General features: G+C 42.4%; 1 protein-coding gene across 1 annotated transcript; it reads right to left on the reverse strand.

Annotated features, from left to right (window-relative positions):
• Positions 1 to 90: 90 nt before the first annotated feature.
• On the reverse strand, positions 91 to 17,978 carry rasl12 (RAS-like, family 12; the record flags this gene model as incomplete). The annotated part of the gene is given in 7 exon segments (XM_080885791.1): positions 91 to 4,486; positions 5,305 to 5,499; positions 7,581 to 7,654; positions 15,366 to 15,422; positions 15,890 to 15,955; positions 15,958 to 15,975; positions 17,864 to 17,978. Coding segments are annotated over 7 exon segments (855 nt in total). The 3' UTR covers positions 91 to 4,156.
• Positions 17,979 to 19,445: the final 1,467 nt, after the last annotated feature.

Below are 19,445 nucleotides of genomic sequence, written 5' to 3' on the forward strand. Positions count from 1 at the left end.
CTTTAAAGTTAAGTGTAACTGTGTCATGTAGAAACTACATGATAGAATAGAATAGAATAGAATACTTTTATTTGTCAATTTCTTCAAATGTACTTGCCATACAAAGGAATTGAAATTACGTTTCACACTGTCCCATGCGTAGACATTGACAACAATAAGGTGCAGATGCACAACAAAAACAGCCCTAACAATAAAGTAATAAATAGTAATATAATAATATAAATAGTGCTAAAAGAAATACTAAAAATATATATATAGTTGCAGGTGTGTGCAATTGCAATGCAAGTCAGGAATGTTTTCAGTTCTTGGTTCAGAGAGTGTTTCTTTGTTGGAGAGTGTGCGTGGGTGAGGGGGAGTAGAGTCCAATCTGTCCAATCTGATATGCAGAGAGAGTAGATTAAATCATGTTCGAGTGAAGTAAGTCAATAATATAGCTAAATTAAATAAAATCTTGCTACACCTTTGGATCGTGGTTTGAGGAAGGCCTCCATCTCAAGCCGAAAAAAAAAGTCTACCTTGTAATTTGAGCACAAAAATTTCATGTTTCTATCTTGAACGTTAGGAAATCATGTAGGATCTGTATGAAATTCAACAACTTAATTTCTTCTTGTTGAGATGACCTGATACAAACAATCAATCAATCAATCAGAACTTTATTTGTCACATGCAAGTTGCCCTGCAGTGAAATGGGGACCCCCCGACCTTACATACACAACACAGACATCACATGGGGAGACAGGTCAGGGACCGGTAGTATTACAGAAAAACACTGAAATACAAAACAATGGGAAAGTCCAAGAGGGAAAAAGGAGACCTCTACTCATGCTGAGCTCCTGGGAGGACAGCATGAGAACAGGAAACAAAAAACTCCTCTGCACAGAAAGCACATAAATGTCCACAGCACAACATTATGGAGCACGTGACCAGCAACAGGGGTGGGTGGGGGGTGAGGAGTTGTCCCAAGCAAACACAGCAGCCATCCTGCCCTGCAGCTATTCTTCCAGCGCTGGGCCCAAACCCGCCGTGTTCTCTAGGAGGGAACAAGCATCGACGGCGTTTGGAAAGGGAGGGGGGATGGGGGTGCCTACTGGGGTCAGCGGGGGAGCTGGCCCCAGGGAGGGGTTACCTGCCCCTCCCTTCCTTCCCTCCCCATCTCCAGCTGCCTCTCTCTTCCCGCTCCACCACAACCACCCACACATGCAGGGCCTTGGAGTAGGGGTATGTCACCAGGGTGCAGAGGAGGCTACCCCCCCCTCTGTCCCCTTCTGGCTGCCTCTGTCTCAATTTTATCCCACAACTTAGACATTCACATTATTCACACTCTCATTACACATACATATAGGATCTTGGGGGTGGGCACAATCACGGAGTCCAAAGTACCATCAGGGTGTACACCCCACCCCTGGCGTCGTTGCCCACCTCTCAATTTTAAATACACGTAGACATTGAGGGCTAGCAGGAGGGACCATGCGCTTACCTGCTGCTCTCTGGCAGGTAGCTCCATGCCCTCCTGGGTTTTAATTGCACCTTAGAACACACATGCATCAACACTACAATGAGCGGGTGGAGGGAGGTTTGGAGTCTTCTCTCACCCCCATTCTCTGCGGCCTGCTGGAGCGGGGGGGCTAGGTGGAGTTGGCCGTCCGACTGCGGTCTGGAGTGTGGGGCCTCCCTGCTGCTACGGAGTCGGGGTGGTCTGCCTCTCCCCACCGCAGGGAAAAGGGTAACACCACCTGGGTCTGGGTGCAGTTCCCCCCTCCAGGGGCAAGGGTACCTAGACCCGGTTTGTAGAGTACGCTTGGGGAGTGTGATCGTGTGTACAGCGTCTCTTTATGTCTGTCTCCACGTTGGTTGAATGTGGAGTAAGTGCATATGAGAGCATGAGGGTGGGAATGGATGTTTGTGTCTGTGTGTGCCTGTATTTCTGTGTCTATATGTCAGGTTGGGTATCAGACGCCACCTCTCTGGGGACACCTCAGGCCCTCCAAGGTTTGGAGGCCTATCTCCACCTACCACCACTTCCCCTGCCAGTGGCGGACTCCCTCAGGTGTCGGTGCGTTGATGGTTCTTTGTGTCTGGGGGTGGGCGTCCAGGTACACACCGGCTCACTCCTTGGCGGCCGCTTATCGGGGCCTGGAGCCTGGGGCTCGCTCGGGCCCCTTCAGGGGTGGGGTGCCCCCGGCCTCTCGGCCTGGGGCTCGGTCACTCAGGCACAGCTGGCGGCCGGCGGAGCTCACGGGCGCGTCACTGCAACTCCCCCTGGCTTCTGCTCCGCGGCTGCTGGGCGAGCCCTCATCTGGGACTCTCCTCAGCTCTTACTGGAACAGTGGCGCGGCTGCCCCTCTGTTGGTCTTCCATGGTTTCTTGTGTTCTGGGGGCCTCTGGATGTCTGGAGTTTTGATCTCCTCCATACCTGCTTCACACCCTGGAGGACGGGGCTGTGGCCCCCCCCACACTCCCTAGCAGATCGTTACATGGAGAAACCTTTGGAATACAAGCGCGCTGATCCACACAGGTATGCACACGGGTGTTCACTGCTCGTAGACCCAAATTACACCTTTCTTGGCTGCTACTTCGAAGCACATCTGTCCTGCGTGCTGCACAACAACATTGAATATTTAGTATTTACTGCTGTTTACACTTAGCTAGATTAATGCGATGGTGTTGTGTTTAGTATGTTGCTTTGTTTCTTTTTTTTTTTGTCTTTTTTTGCTTGTTTTCTATTCTTCTCTCAACAGGTGATCCAGGAGATTTTTATTTTTTTTCTCCCCCCCTTTCTCACTGTCCCTCTCCCCTTCTGTTTTTCCTTTCCTTCCTCTTTCTTTCTCCCTTTCCTATCTCTCACTCATGTCTGTCCCGTCTGTAACATCTGGAAATAAAATATAATAAATAATAAAAACAAAGATCGACCAAATGGACCAATACGGCAATGCCACGATGATCCATTTGGCAAAGTAAATCCATTGGGTCTCCTTGTTGGTCTTCAGACAACAATTCTGACGGCTAAAGAACCAAATGGGACAGGCGAGAAAAAAAAAAAAAAAGGAAAGGGAGGGGGGATGAGTGTGTATCAGTGTATGTGTGTGTCCAGAGTTCAGCTGAGACAGTGTCCTTCCCAATCTAGTGAGAGTGGTTAGTTGCTGGTCTCACAAAATTCACAAGATCACACGAGATTTCAAACTGCAGGAAAATCAGTGGAATTATAAGAGGCAGATATCTACAGACACACCACGTGTGTGCTATTGCTATTTACTGTGGTTTAACCTGTCAAGGGCAAGAATGCACAGAAGATTCTGCATCAAGCCATGAAATCATTGCTTTCCTACTTTTGTTATACCTGGATTGGTGGCATGGAGGTTAGTGCTGTTACCTCCCAGCAAGAAGGTCCTGAGTTCAAATCCACAGTTTGGCTAGTTTACAGTGGTTTCTCTCTGGGTGTTCTAGTTTCTTCCCACAGTTAAAAGTCATGCAGTCATTAGAGTTAGGTTAATTGGCGATTCTAAGTTACCTGTGAGTGCAAGTGGTTGTTTGTCTATATTTGATAGACTGGTGTCCAGGGTGTACACCGCCTCTTACCCTATCACTTCAGGGTTATGCCCCCCTGCAACCAAGATAGGAGGATGGTAGTTGTTGTAGATTCATTCATTTTTTATGTTAACCAGACTTTGTTAAACATTATGTAATATGAAGACACCATGTAGTATTTAAGTGACCAAGTAGTACTGTGGTAAAAGTTATTGAACAGTGTTGAAATAAAATGACAAAATTGTGAAGGATTAAAATATTCCAAGAGCTCAACTTACTCCATCTGAACATGTTTCGCTTGCGTTTTATCAACACAAAATGCACAGGTTTACTGAACATGAATACGTTGTGTTGATTTATCTCAGTTGTTTAAATTTCTGCCAAGGCAAAGCAGTTGTGTGCAACCAATGTCCACTATTGAGTTAAGTAAATCCAACATGGCCGTTTTTTCAGTGTAAAACCTCAACATAAAATCAACATATTAAGAAAAGCCTCCGTTAAGATTGTTCAGGCTTTTTCATTGAACCTGCCAAATGTCTGTAGGGTGGAGCTGCTCTTGCTGCTTCAGAAGCCTGTCTACATAAGGACCTACAACTCTCTTACAGTATCACAGGACATGCAGTAGAATGTGTCAAAATATCTTAAACCCTTTGAGTAAGGTGAGAGTGGAAGCTCTCCGTTTGCTCTGAGCTCTGGATGTCTTCACTGTGATCAGCTTCGCGTTGGCAGGCACTGGCAGCTCCTTGTAACATGGTGTAGTAAAGGATGGGACACCCAGAAGTGCTTTGTCCTCGCTGGCACAGATGGCGGGGACCAAGCAGCCACAGGCACCGCCTTTCCTCGCCCTCCTCACTGCCTCATGGAAGACTTGCTGTACAGAGTGGAAGTCTTGACAGGCTGACACCTCGAAGAATACACATCCAAAATGAGACGCCAAGGCCTCACCATCCGACTGACGCACCTGTCTGATAGGACAAACTTCTCTGATTAGGAAAAACACCTTTACAACAAGTATCACTGTCATAGTCTGCAACCAACAGATGTCTTCATGAATTAAAACGAAGGTTTATAACAATACGGATCAGACAGCAGACAGTACGATTGGATAATGACCCAAAGGACACTCCAACACCAACCCAAGAGTTTGTGCAGACAAAGAAATAACATATTTTTCAATGTTCAGCTCAGTCACTCGTTCTCAGCACAACAGAGCTTTTCAGTTGCTAAAGCCGAAACTAAAGGCAGAGAGAGAAAAAACAGTGACTGCTGTAAATGAGCTCAGCACCCGGTGATGATCGTGGCGTCAAGACTTTAGGCAGTCATTGACTGCAAAGCATTTTAATCCAAAATTTTATTTTAAATTATACTAGTTTGTCCAATTATTTTGAGTATCTAACCGTCAACAATGGTTTGTTGAGTCCACTGCATTACAGATGGAAGTTAAACATATGTTAATTGTTTGTGTCTCATGATCAGTGGGTTCAACCAAAGTACCAGCAAATTGTACCTAATTAAGTGTCTAATGAGTGTAAATCAAAAAGGTGTTCTAAAGGTAGTCAAATTTACAAATGAGGACTTTGGTGTCTTTTTCATTTCTCCAGGGACATCTGAGACAAAGCTTTCTTCATGTGGCTAATTTCAGTGAAAAGGTCTACAGACTAATTTACACGCTGCCACACACACACACACACACACACACACACACACACACACACACACACACACACACACACACACACACACACACACACACACACACACACACACACACACAGATACCAGCCTGTATCTGTCCATGTCCTTCTTGTTGCCCAGAAGAATGATGGGAGTTTGTGGCCTGAAGGTTTTGTTGTGTGAGGCAAGTGTCTGCAGGTACAGCTGACAGCCATTAAAGCTCTCCATGTTATCGATGCTGTAGACCACCAGGAAGACGTTTGCCCATGACAGATAACGTTCACTGTTCACTGGACCTTCCTACAAACACACACACATACTCAATTTCATTTTCTGTAAATTACTGTGTGAGCTGTCATTAGATTCTAGACTAAAAGATTTTGCTATCAGCACAGTGCACTAATTATCTCAATTTCTAGAGAAATGAATGTCCAATGTTGCTGCTAATGGAGCTGACCAGTGTTTTGCTGCCAAAAGCTTGGATGGAAAAAAGTTGGATAAAAAGCTGAGCAGATTTATCAGAGTAAATGAATAAATAAATAAATAAATAAAAAGTAAAAAACGTGCGGGTGGGGGGCATTTTGATACCTTGGGTATGCAGACAAGCTTTTATTTTGAAAGTCAGATATCTACAGGACACTCTCAAAAATAGATGAATCGATATCTTTTCCCTTGCAAAATGGGAAGTGCATCTATCAGTCAGCTTAGACCAAAACTTCTGGTGTCAGATATGCTGAAAAACCTTTAAATTGATTAGAAATCCCACTCTACTATTAATACAATACAAAATACTACGTAGAGTGCACTATACAGGTCAACAGATGTTCAAGATGGCCTTTACGTCATCTAACAACTGCTCACACTGTCACAGTAATACACCTGACAATTACATCCAGGCTCTTTTGGTTCTTTCCACCAGTTCAGAGTTTTGGTGCTGGATATCTGAAGTAGAGCAGGGCGACATGACCAAAAATATTTATCACGATATACATTTGAAAATTTGCGATAACGATATAACTGACGATATAACTGACACGAGACAAAATACTTTACAACTCCTCAACTTTATTAGTGCAAAAAAACCCATCAATGTATTTTCACTTAAACAAGCAGCTTACAAGACCGTGCAGAAAATGTTCCCACTAAGCCAGAAGGGAAAAAGAGGGAACACACACATGTAACATGGAAGCTCTTATAACATGTGGTTAGCCTAATTGGGCTTTCACCAAATCAGCAAAGATGCACAGAAAAGAAGATCAGACACCAACTAGGGAGGATCAGAAAGACAAGCGGAACGATCATCTCCTATGTAGCAGGTTTATCAGAGAAACTCAGGAGTCTTTTCCAAGCACAACATCCCAGTGTACTTTAGACCCAGCCACACACTCAGACACAAACTGGTTCATCCCAAACACAGAACTCCTAAACCCAAACTTGACAACGTAGTGTATGCTGTACAGAGCAGCGAGGATTGGTATAAACACATGGCACAACATAGAAGAGCCACCTCAACCAGACAAGACTCGGCTGTCCATCTACACCGAAAGGTCAAAGGTCACTTTTTATGAGGATGCCAATGTTCACATTTTGGACAGAGAGGACAGATGGTTTGAAAGAGGAGTGAAAGAAGCATCTATGTCCACTGTGAGCGACCATCTTTGAACAGAGGCGGGGTTTACGACACCAACTCTCTGCCATCTATAATCCAGTTTTGAGATCCCTTCCCAGACGCCTTAAGGCCCACTCACATCCTGGGCCATCTGACCTCAGTAAGTCACATGATAGGGTGGGGCCAGGTTTCACAATGGGTTCACTCGAAACCTTGGCTGATTGTGACACACACCTGTTTTCACACCTTGGCTCGTGCGATTAGGTAGAGGATTAGTAGGGGGTCCGTGACCCTCTTAGGGGCACTCCCCATAGGGCTTAACAGACAAGCTTCTCTACCATTTGCTCCTAGAACTGAAGAAGCTTCTCAGATGAGAAGTGAAACATCTTCAAGAAACTTAAAGTTGTCCAAAGGCTTTTCTTTCCAAGCTCCTTAGACTACAATCACCTGGATGACTGAGAACCGTCACAGACACATCTGTTGGGCATTTTTCTTGGAATTCAGACAATAATTCTGATAGCGCAGGACAAGACAATCGAAAAAAGGAAAGAAAAACAAGTCAGACACCGTCCTAGGTATCATGTAAATTTTCTAAAATTAACTAGAAGATTTTATTTTGAAAATGTTACCCCACTGACACGTCTTAATATGAACCAGTAAGTAATTGCAAGCTATTTAGGAAAAGTGCAAACCATTCTGGGGCTTTTATTTTGAAAACCAGACATAGGCCACAGAATAATTTCCTGTATGAAAACCAAATTTTGGCTCATACCTGTTCACAGGTGTCCATCACTCTCAGTGTGACCGGCTGCTGGTCCACCACCTCCTCAGACGAGTAGACGTCTTCTGTATATGCAAGGACACAGAACAGCCATGTTTAACTTTTCAAAGGCTTTCTATAGCTGTGCAGGAAGTAAACAATTCCAGTAAACACAGTAACGGAGCAGTGAATAAAAATAAGAAGAACCCGAATATTATCAGTGTAATGTTTCTGATTTTAATTATAACAATAGCTCTGCTCCATTGGCCTGTGTGCTCCTTGCCTGTGTAAAATATAATATGTCCTTTAATTTCAATTCAATTTATTTATATAGCGCCAAATCACAACAAAAGTCGCCTCAAGGCGCTTCATAGATACAGAGAAAAACCCAACAATCATATGACCCCCTATGAGCAGCACTTTGGCGACAGTGGGAAGGAAAAACTCCCTTTTAACAGGAAGAAACCTCCGACAGAACCAGGCTCAGGGAGGGGCGGGGCCATCTGCTGCGACCGGTTGGGGTGAGAGAAGGAAGACAGGATAAAGACATGCTGTGGAAGAGAGACAGAGGTTAATAACAGATATGATTCAGTGCAGAGAGGTCTGTTAATACATAGTGAGTGAGAAAGGTGACTGGAAAGGAAAAACTCAATGCATCATGGGAATCCCCCGGCAGCCTACATCTATTGCAGCATAACAAAGGGAGGATTCAGGGTCACCTGGTCCAGCCCTAACTATATGCTTTAGCAAAAAGGAAAGTTTGAAGCCTAATCTTAAAAGTAGAGATAGTGTCTGTCTCCCGAATCCAAATTGGAAGCTGGATCCACAGAAGAGGGGCCTGAAAACTGAAGGCTCTGCCTCCCATTCTACTTTTAAATACTCTAGGAACAACAAGTAGGCCTGCAGAGCGAGAGCGAAGTGCTCTAATAGGGTGATATGGTACTACAAGGTCATTAAGATAAGATGGGGCCTGATTATTTAAGACCTTGTATGTGAGGAGCAGGATTTTGAATCCTGGATTTAACAGGAAGCCAATGAAGGGAAGCCAAAACAGGAGAAATCTGCTCTCTCTTTCTAGTCCCTGTCAGGACTCTTGCTGCAGCATTTTGGATCAGCTGCTGGCTTTTCAGGGAGTTTTTAGGACTTCCTGATAATAATGAATTACAGTCGTCCAGCCTGGAAGTAATAAATGCATGAACTAGTTTTTCAGCGTCACTCTGAGACAGGATATTTCTAACTTTAGAGATGTTGCACAGATGGAAGAAAGCAGTCTTACATATTTGTTTAATATGTGCGTTGAAGGACATGTCCTGGTCAAAAATGACTCCAAGGTTCCTCACAGTGTTACTGGAGGCCAAGGTAATGCCATCCAGAGGAAGAATCTGCTTAGATACCATATTTCTAAGATTTTCAGGGCCGAGTACAATAACCTCAGTTTTATCTGAATGAAGAAGCAGAAAGTTAGCGGCCATCCAGGTCTTTATGTCTTTAAGACATTCCTGCAGTTTAACTAATTGGTGTGTGTTATCTGGCTTCATGGACAGATAGAGCTGGGTGTCATCTGCATAGCAGTGTAAATGTATGCTATGTCTTCTAATGATGCTGCCTAAGGGAAGCATGTATAATGTAAACAGAATTGGTCCTAGCACTGAACCCTGTGGAACTCCATAATTAACCTCAGTGTGTGAAGAGGACTCTCCATTTACATGCACAAACTGGAGTCTATTAGATAGATATGATACAAACCACTGCAGCACAGTACCTGTAATACCTACAGCATGTTCTAATCGCTCTAATAGGATATTATGGTCGACAGTATCGAACGCTGCACTGAGGTCTAGCAGGACAAGCACAGAGATGAGTCCACTGTCAGAGGCCATAAGAAGATCATTTGTAACCTTCACTAAAGCTGTTTCTGTGCTGTGCTGAGCTCTGAAACCTGACTGAAACTCTTCAAATAAACCTCTGCAGATGATCTGTTAGCTGTTTGACAACTACTCTTTCAAGGATGTTTGATATAAAGGAAGGTTGGAGATTGGCCTATAATTAGCTAAGACTGCTGGGTCTAGAGATGGCTTTTTGAGTAAAGGTTTAACTACAGCCAGCTTGAAGGCCTGTGGTACATAGCCGATCATTAGAGATAGGTTGATCATATTTAAGATCGAAGAATTAATTAATGGCAGGACTTCTTTGAGCAGTTTTGTAGGAATGGGGTCTAAAAGACACGTTGATGGTTTGGAGGAAGTAATTATTGAAGTTAACTCAGAAAGATCAATTGGAGAAAAAGAGTCTAACTTAACATCAATGGTACTAAGAGTAGCTGTAGATAATATTACATCTGTGGGATGATTACTGGTAATTCTTTCTCTAATGATAAAAATTTTATTTGTGAAGAAGTTCATGAAGTCATTACTAGTTAACGTTAAAGGGATGGTTGGCTCAAAAGAGCTCTGACTTTTTGTCAGCCTGGCTACAGAGCTGAAGAGAAACCTGGGGTTGTTCTTATTTTCTTCAATCAGTGATGAATAGTAAGATGTTCTGGCTTTGCGGAGGGCTTTCTTATAAAGCAACAAACTATTTCTCCAGGCTAAATGATGATCCTCTAAATTTGTGACACGCCATTTCCTCTCCAGCTTACGATTTATCAGCTTTAAAGTACGTGTTTGAGAATTATACCACGGAGTCAGGTACTTCTGATTAGAGACCTTAGTTTTCACAGGAGCTACAGTATCCAGAGTCGTACGTAGTGAGGAGGTGAAATTATTAACAAGATAATCGACCTCTGTTGGGGTAGCGTTCAGATAGCTGCTCTGCTCTATGTTGGTACAGGGCATTGGAGATGATAACAGTGGGTGGATTATATTCTTAAACTTACACTGTTCCAAAAAATAGTAATGTCACATTATTTTACTGTGTATTTTACAGTTGTGTACTGTTTTTCTAGAATATCATTACATTTACAAAAGTAGACTGTGATCTGACATATCAAATGTAAAATAACATAACATCACTGTAAATGTAATAAAACACAATTTACTTGTTTGTTAAATATATTTTGTTGTACATATGCATATTTAGCTCGTAAAAATACATCCAGGAATGTCTCCCATCATGCCTTGGGACATGTGCTGCTGTTTAGATGTTCTTGTTTTATTGTTTATGGTTACGTTACTTTTAACTGTTATCTTGAATGCTGTGTTTACGCCGTGGTGCAGCGTCACTGACAGCTGTTGTTTTGTAGAGAGTGACTTCTGTTGTGCTGTTGTTGAACCTTGAGGCACATTGTAGCACTGGCAAGTGTTTCAATAAATAGCTCCCCCTACCAGCTTGGGGTTAAATAACAAGCTCAATCTCTCTGTGAGCTTCGTTGTTAAGATTTCTCTGCATGCCACAATGTAAAACATTGCACGGACACGCTGTGCTAATTATATATTTTGAAAAAGAAATATAGAGGTAGGAATTGCAGTTAATATAAATAACATGACGCTAAGCATCGGCCAATGAATGTGAACTAACAACAACAAGTTCGCGGGTATGGCTGCGACCATAGGAAAAAACCCTAATATGAAGGTATTTTACTGCATTTTACAGTAATGTTCTGTTCTTCTAGAATATCATTAAAGTTACGTAAATAGACTTTGACTTCACATGTGAATGTAAATTAACGTTAAATCACTGTAATGTAATACAACATAATTGTCATGATTATTAAATGTATCTGTCTGTACATATGCATATTTAGATTGTTAAAATACATTCACAAATGTTTCATGATTTCACAAATATCTGTCCAATATTTGAAAGATTGAACTGTTGAATTCAAATGTAAATGGCCTGTATTTATATAGCGCTTTACTAGTCCCTAAGGACCCCAAAGCGCTTTACACAACCAGTCATCCACCCATTCACACACTGGTGATGGCAGCTACATTGTAGCCACAGCCACCCTGGGGCGCACTGACAGAGGCGAGGCTGCTGGACACTGGCGCCACCGGGGCCTCTGACCACCACCAGTAGGCAACGGGTGAAGTGTCTCGCCCAAGGACACAACGGCCGAGACTGTCCAAGCCGGGGCTCGAACCGGCAACCTTCCGATTACAAGGCGAACTCCCAACTCTTGAGCCACGATCGCCCCTAATGCTATGGAAAAGTATATAACATGATCCCTATAAGCTTGTGTTACATCACATAAGTATTATTATCGTTGCTAGTTAGGGCGATCGTGGCTCAAGAGTTGGCAGTTCGCCTTGTGATCAGAAGACTGCCGGTTCGCGCCCCGGCTCGGACACTCTCCGTCGTTGTGTCCGTGGTCAAGACTCTCCGCCTACTAGTGATGGCCAAAGGGGCCGATGGTGCGATATGGCAGCCTCGCCTCTGTCAGTCTGTCCCAGGGCATGCAATCAATTATTATTTAAACCAACTGTTAACTGTATATTTCTGTACATTTACGCATTATGTTTCATATTTCCACATTCAGTGACCTTGTTTATAGGTAATTTCATTGTTTGATCACGTAAAAATGTTCCTAAAAGCACTTGGAAAAAGCAGAATCCCATGTCAAATTAGCGCAACAAACTCTATTTTAATTACTGAAAATAACCGTATTTTTATGGGACAGTTATTTTCTGTTATTTTACGGTCGTATTTTGGCGCCCCAGCTGCCGGAATATTACCGTTTTTTTAAGATGTTTTTTTTTTTTCCAATTTATAGATGATTTCATTGTTTAATCACATTAACATGTTCCTGATTTAATGTTTAGCAGCACTTGAAAAAGGCGAGATCCCATGTCAAATTAGCGCAACTAATTGTATTTTCATTACTGGAAATAACCGTATTTTTATGGGGAGTTATTTTCTGTTATTTCACAGTCGTATTTTGGCCCCCCAGCTGCCGGAATATTACCGTTGTTTTAGGATGGTTTTTTTTAACAGTGTAGTTACAGCACTTTCAGAAAGACATCTACTTTGATAAAGTCTACTCCCCACTGCTGTGTAATCAATTATTGCAAATGTAAATGTTATCAGGAAATGATCAGACAGGAGAGGGTTTTCAGGAAACACTGTTAAATGTTCAGTTTCTATGCCATATGTTAAAACAAGATCTAGAGTGTGATTAAAGTGGTGGGTGGGTTCTTTTACATTTTGAGTGAAGCCAATTGAGTCTAATAACAGATTAAATGCCATGTTGAGGCTGTCATTTTTAGCATCTACATGGATGTTAAAATCACCCACAATAATTATTTTATCTGAGCTGAGAACTAAATTAGATATAAAGTCTGAGAAATCAGACAGAAACTCTGTGTAAGGCCCAGGTGGACGATAGATGATAACAAGTAAGACTGGTTTCTGAGTTTCACAGCTGGGGTGGACAAGGTTAAGCATCAGGCTTTCAAATGAATTAAAAGTCTGTCTTGGTCTTTCATTAATTAATAGGCTGGTGTGAAAAATTGCTGCCACACCTCCCCCTCGGCCTGTGCTTCGAGATTTCTGGTAGTTAGAATGACTCGGGGGTGTTGATTCATTTAAACTAACATAATCATCCTGCTGCAACCAGGTTTCTGTAAGGCAGAGTAAATCGATTTGTTGATCAATTATTAAGTCATGTACTAACAGAGACTTGGAGGAGAGAGACCTAATATTTAATAATCCACATTTCACTGTTTTACTCTTTGGTTCAGATGTGGATACTGTATTGTTCTTTCTTTGTAATTGTTTATGTTTAAGTCGTTTGTTGATGGTTTTTAGTTTGTTATTTGTCTGTTTGGGAGCTGACACAGTCTCTATGGAGATGGGTTTTTGGGGGGGTAGCAGGAGGAGAGAAGCTGCAGAGAGGCGTGTAAGACTGCAACTCTGCTTCCTGGTCCCAACTCTGGATAGTCATATTTTGGGGGGTTTAATAAATTTGTCCATATTTCTAGAAATGAGAGCTGCTCCATCCAAAGTGGGATGGATGCCGTCTCTCCTAACAAGACCAGGTTTCCTCCAGAAGGTTTGCCAATTATCTATGAAGCCCACATCGTTTCTGGGACACCACTCAGACAACCAGCAATTTAAGGAGAACATGCGGCTAAACATGTCACTCCTGGTCTGATTGGGGAGGGGACCAGAGAAAAAATTTTTTTTTTAAACTTTTATAATCTTGTGTAGCTTGTGGGAAATGCAGCTTGCACAGTACAGGGGGTGAAAAGGCTTCTTGCAGCTTTTTGAAAAAACCTTGATCATGTTCAGTGGTTGTTTTCAGTCTGAATGAAGGTTAAGAAAGAAAGAAGCCCACTGCATGAAGGTTCTAGGATTATCTGCATATTCAGATGCACCTTAGGGCTATACAAAGAAGGAAATTCAACATAGCCAGGCTTTCTTTGCTTTATCTAATCTGACAAAACTCCAGATAAACAGGTATCTCCAGATAAAGGTTATCAAGCTTCTTTGTTAATTCGGGCATTCTGTTTCAGTCTCTAAGTGCACTCATATTAAGGGGCATTTGATGCATCATTTTACTTTAAAAGGGACCGACTGAGTGCAGCCATTGGCATCATCAGAGGAATGAATGCTAGAGAGCTATAAAGAACCTTAAAATGTTGTCAAAGGCAACAATGCTACTGCAGATAAAACAAAGTGCAGAAATTCATGAATTCATGACAAAGAATAGAAAAATAATTATGTTCATTGAAATAAATGAGTCTGTTCCATCACAGCTGAGGGTTAAAAGTCTAAAACGTTAAAGTGCATACGCTTAAACATTACATGTCAGTCACTGTTTTCAGGTCTGACTTTGTCCCTTACACGAGAAAAGAGGAGATATAGAAATCGCTTTTGTTTGTCACCAGGTCAAAGAGAATAATAAGTGCTTCTAGACCATGATACAGTTTGTAATTCTGCCTCTGTACACCATCACAGAGGATTTTAACTCAATTCATCAATATGTGATTAAAGTGCAGTCGCCTTTACTCACCAGCATCTCTTTGGAACTCCTACTAAGACTTTCGGTGAATAGCCACCAAATAGAAGCTCAACACAACATATTTTATAAACTCTAGATCATTTATTTACTCAGTTTGTCACAGAAAGACAGAGGAACACGCCTCTCTAGGGGCAGCTGTAGATCAAAAGGTAGAGCAGGTAATCCACTAGGGATCGATACATGGCTGCTCCAGTCTGCATGCCAATGTACCGCTGGGCAAGATACTGAACCCCAGGCTGCTCTCTGATTCATTGACTGGAGCCAGGCCACTCTCCTGACAACAAAACCATTGGCTCTGCAGCTACTTCTGAGCCTCTGAAAATTGGGACTGTGTACAAATGTCTAAAATGTGAAAGTTTGTTTTTAAACAAATCTACAAATCGAAGTCATTTCTCATTCATAATGTTAGATCTGCGCACACAAATCCCAGTGAGAACGTTAAGGCTCCACAGGTTGTACATATGACTCTTCAGCAGAGATGCTAAATATCACTTACAGCATACTGCGAGTAAAAGAATCAATGAAAATGAAACGTATTCAGTCCATTTTCATTTGAAACTCTGAACGTAATCGGCTCCAGAACAGCATGGGGGTGGGGTGATGCACTCAAGAGTGAAAATGTGTCCCACAGAAACATAACAAAAGTCACATTAAAAGGAAACACAACAGGCTGAAGACAATTACAACTGTAAAACACAAACAACAATATGGTGAAACTGGCTTCCAAGACACAATACAAATACTTGAGCATGAAGGGGAAATATACTGGGTGGAAATTTCACTTTAAATACAGCACTTTCATCACCATCGACCAGCAATGCTGTCTGTTTTCTTACCTAGGTTGGGGTCATATTCAGTGATGAAGCGCTTTGTGAGAAATTTTACTGTCAGTGCTGTAAAACAAGAACAAAGACAGAAGAGAATTTACGGAGCCTCAAGAGACCAGGGTTAGTGAGGGGCATGAGAAAACCACTGCTACAAAAACACATTGAACGTTTGAGGGAAAATGCTAAATAAAACCCACCCAGGGAATTATGGAACTGTCCATCTCATGAAACAACTTCCTCTGGAAAGTTGAAATGTTTTGTTTCTACTTACTACTGAAAATCTTTTACTTTATTTCCTGGTGGATCTGGTGTTCATGCAGGCTCACTGAAGTTGTAACTTTGTGATTCTTAAACATGAATTGCTAAAACAGTTATTTGGTTACAAGTAAAAACAATCTAGCAAATCAGTCAGCCCTCAGTTTAAAAAGGAAGATTAAACATCTGTTGAAGTGAAAGATTAAAAGACCTGACTTCCCGCAGCCCATCACACCAAGAATCACCAGGTTACATTCAGCAGGATTACACGTCTTCACCTTCCCAAACATCATCGACAGGAATATCTTCAGAGAGACCGTTACACAGACTTATTCCTGACAGATGCCCCTGCTTTCAAATGATGCTAACAGGGAGAAAATAGACATCCAAACATGCTGAATCTGAGAAATATGCTTGTTTTCTCTTCTCTCAGATGAAAATACTGAAAATAAAAAGACTATAAGATCCAGATGTGTGCTGTGATCACAGTGTGCCTCTACTGCTCCGGGGAAAGCAGAAACGGTGTCGTGTGCAAATGATGCACTGACCTCTCCATTTTAGGAAAAAGATTTCAAACGGAGCCTGAAAAAGCTAAACTGAACTGGATGGAAGCACCACCAGGGCCCTATTTCAGGAAGCCGGTTTAGAAAACTCAGAGTGAAAAACGATACTCAGGGTTGAGTAACCCCGAACTGTCCAACTCGGAATATTCAGTTTCAGAAAGGCTGATAACACTTAGTTCAATCAACGCGGAGTTGCTTTAACCCCAAGTTAACTCATTCACTGCCAGCCATGAGTCAACGTATGTTTTCAATTGACGTCTATAGACGTCAATGGCAGTGAATGAGTTAAGCGCGCGCACGAGGATACATAAAGCCCTGATTAGTGGAGCACAGATTAAGCGAGTCACCATGGAGACGGAGGGAAAGAAGGCGCGGTCAATGTATTTTACAGCGCTTGAGGCCGAAATTCTGATGGCAGCATATGCCGATAACATGCAAATTTTGCAGAAAAAAAGTAACACAGCCACAGCTGCAAAACAAAGGGAGCATGCATGGCAAAACATAGCCAACAGAGTCAATGCGTGAGTGTTAATTTAAACATTGATCTAGGGATTTCCACCCATTTAACACGTTATTTTATTATATTTTATTTTGTATTTTATACATTTTTTTTCATGATGTGATGTGAGCGCAGGTGCAACCCAACAGGCCCCAAACGTTCCTGGCAGCAAGTAAAAATGAAATATAAAAATATAGTCCAAACAGGTAAGGTGTAATTGTATTATGAGCCATAGTGCTTGGTCTGTTTGTCCGATGTAAATCAATTGCAGTTAGAGGCTACATTACTTTTCTTTCTGTAAGCACTTATTGAAATTATCTGAGCACATTACAAGTAAATATTTGCTTACTCTGTATGCTCAAATGTGACCCGTTATAGCCAACAGAAAAAAAGCGGATGCCCGAAAAACAGGTGGGGGTCCTCCACCACCACCACTCACAGAGGCTGAGCAGTTGGCTTCCACATTTGTGATAATGTTGGCAGCATCACATATGATCTTCACAGTGCAGAGAACACAAATTAGCATCCATTACTATAATGAAATAATCTGTTAGTTTGAAATGCTACAGGGAACTATGTACCTGTACATTAATGCTGTGGAAAGACTTCCTGTTCACATACTCTCCTTCATTTACTGAAGGAGCAATGATTGGAATGTGAGTGCCATCTATACAGCCAATCACGCCTGGGAACCGTGAGAATAAATGTAAAATTTAAGTAGTAGTTCAAATATCACCACATCATGAATTAAGCGCGCTCTAATCATTCTCTCCCGGCGGAGAGCTCTGCAGAGAATTTGGGCTTCAACATCTACTGGCTCTTCAAGGAAGGGGCACGCCATGTCTGACACTTCCTACAGTCAGGTTTCCGACACAGAGGCGGAGAAGGTCAGGGTTAGTTGAAGTAAACCTGCTAGGGGGCAGGTTAGCTTCACGGAGAGTGTCGTCATAGTAACTCACTCAGGCTTCATCTGAACTCGCTTTGTGAAACTGAAAACCCAGAGTTTTCGTTAACTCAGGGTATACTTACTCAGAGTTTGCACTAAACCGGCTTCCTGAAATAGGGCCCTGGTTTACTAAGCTGAAGCTGTCCCCATGCTAGTGGAGCAAATTGTCTGATTTCACTCAAGAGAGGGCTCAGAAGTCCATCCTTTCATAAATAAACCATATATTTGTAACTGTTTCTCTTACCTCTGTACAGGGACAGTCCAAGCTTTTCTGGGTGCCAAAGGATATTTGTGTAGCACATTTTCATTCCCATTTCAAGTTCAAATCTCCCATTAAAAGAAAGCACATTTGTGATCATATTAGCAGCTTCCTTTTAACAAGATAAACCTTATCGATGCAAATGTTTGGAGAGCACTGTTACAGCAGCCAAATTATTAGGACAACCTACATAAAATTGTTTAAAGATAAGATGAATTTTATTTATCCTGAGGGATGTTTTTCTTTTTACCAAAATTAGAAGCCTTTAAGCTGTGAATAGTTTTGTCAGAGGATAACCTAGAGCAGCGGTCCCCAACCCCCGGGCCTCGGACCGGTCCGTGAGTCGTTTGGTACCGGGCCGCGAGAGTTGAGGCTCAGGTGTGAAATGTATAGTTTTCAGGGTTTTTATCGGTGTTAGGGTTCAGATATTGAGGAAGGAGAGTACAAACCACCATGGTCCAGATGATCTTGGTCAAACAATGATTTTAATGAATACACACGTGTGGGAAGAACACTCTGTACGCAGACAGCAATTGATCTTCGACTTACTCAAAGCATACACAGATTTTTATAGCATCAGGGTTTGAATTAATGACGCCCCTTAGTATTTAGTATTTATTTATTTATTGTCATTGTCAAGAACAATGAAATTGCGTTTGGGGCTTCCATACAACCCAAAAAAAGAAGAAAATAATAAATACCCCTTAAAACCCAAGTGTACATATTTAACCCAGTGTGACTCCAATGCAATAAGACAATCCTTAGCAATAATGTTCGTAGAAATTCAGACAAAGACCTGAGAAACATGACAAAATACAACAATGCAACCCATTCAATATTATTGTACTGTGAGATATGATATCAGATATGATAGTTATCTATTTAAGAAAGAGGGGGGGGGGCAGGAGGGGGAAAGAGAATAAAGATATGATGCACCAATGCAGACCAGTTCATTGCTATTAAGAAGTTGGATATGGTTATTGTCCGTGAGAGGGGGGCAGAGAGTTCAGGAGCCTCACAGCCTGTGGATACAGGCTGTTGGCCAGTCTGGATGTTCTGGCCTGTATAGACCTGTACCTTCTCCCTGAGGGCAGCAGATGGAAAAGGTGGCGCGCAGGGTGATGTTGGTCCCGCAGGATACTGTGCACCCTCCTCAGACAGCGAGTGGGGAAGATATTACTGATCTCTGGCAGACTTGTTCCAATAATTCTGCCAGCTTCTTTCACCACCCGCTGGAGTGCTTGCTGATCGGCCTTGGTGCAGCTGGGGAACCACACTAGAAATCCATACGTCAGAACGCTGCTGATGGCACAGTTGTAGAAGTTCAACATCAGAGATCTGGGAATGTGTGCGCTCCGCAGTCTCCTCAGGTAGTAGAGGCGCTGTTGGGCCTTCCGTGCAACTGAGGTGATATGGTTGCCCCAGGACAGGTCCTCGGTCACAGTTACCCCCAAGAATTTAAAACTGCTCACCCTCTCCACCGCCTCACTGCCAATGAAGAGAGGCAGATGGTTGTTATGACCCCTCTTCCGGAAATCTACAATGATCTCCTTGGTCTTTTTGGTGT

The sequence above is a fragment of the Rhamphochromis sp. 'chilingali' genome (assembly GCF_963969265.1).
Source record: "Rhamphochromis sp. 'chilingali' genome assembly, chromosome: 6".
In the NCBI taxonomy this organism is placed as follows: Eukaryota; Metazoa; Chordata; class Actinopteri; order Cichliformes; family Cichlidae; genus Rhamphochromis; species Rhamphochromis sp. 'chilingali'.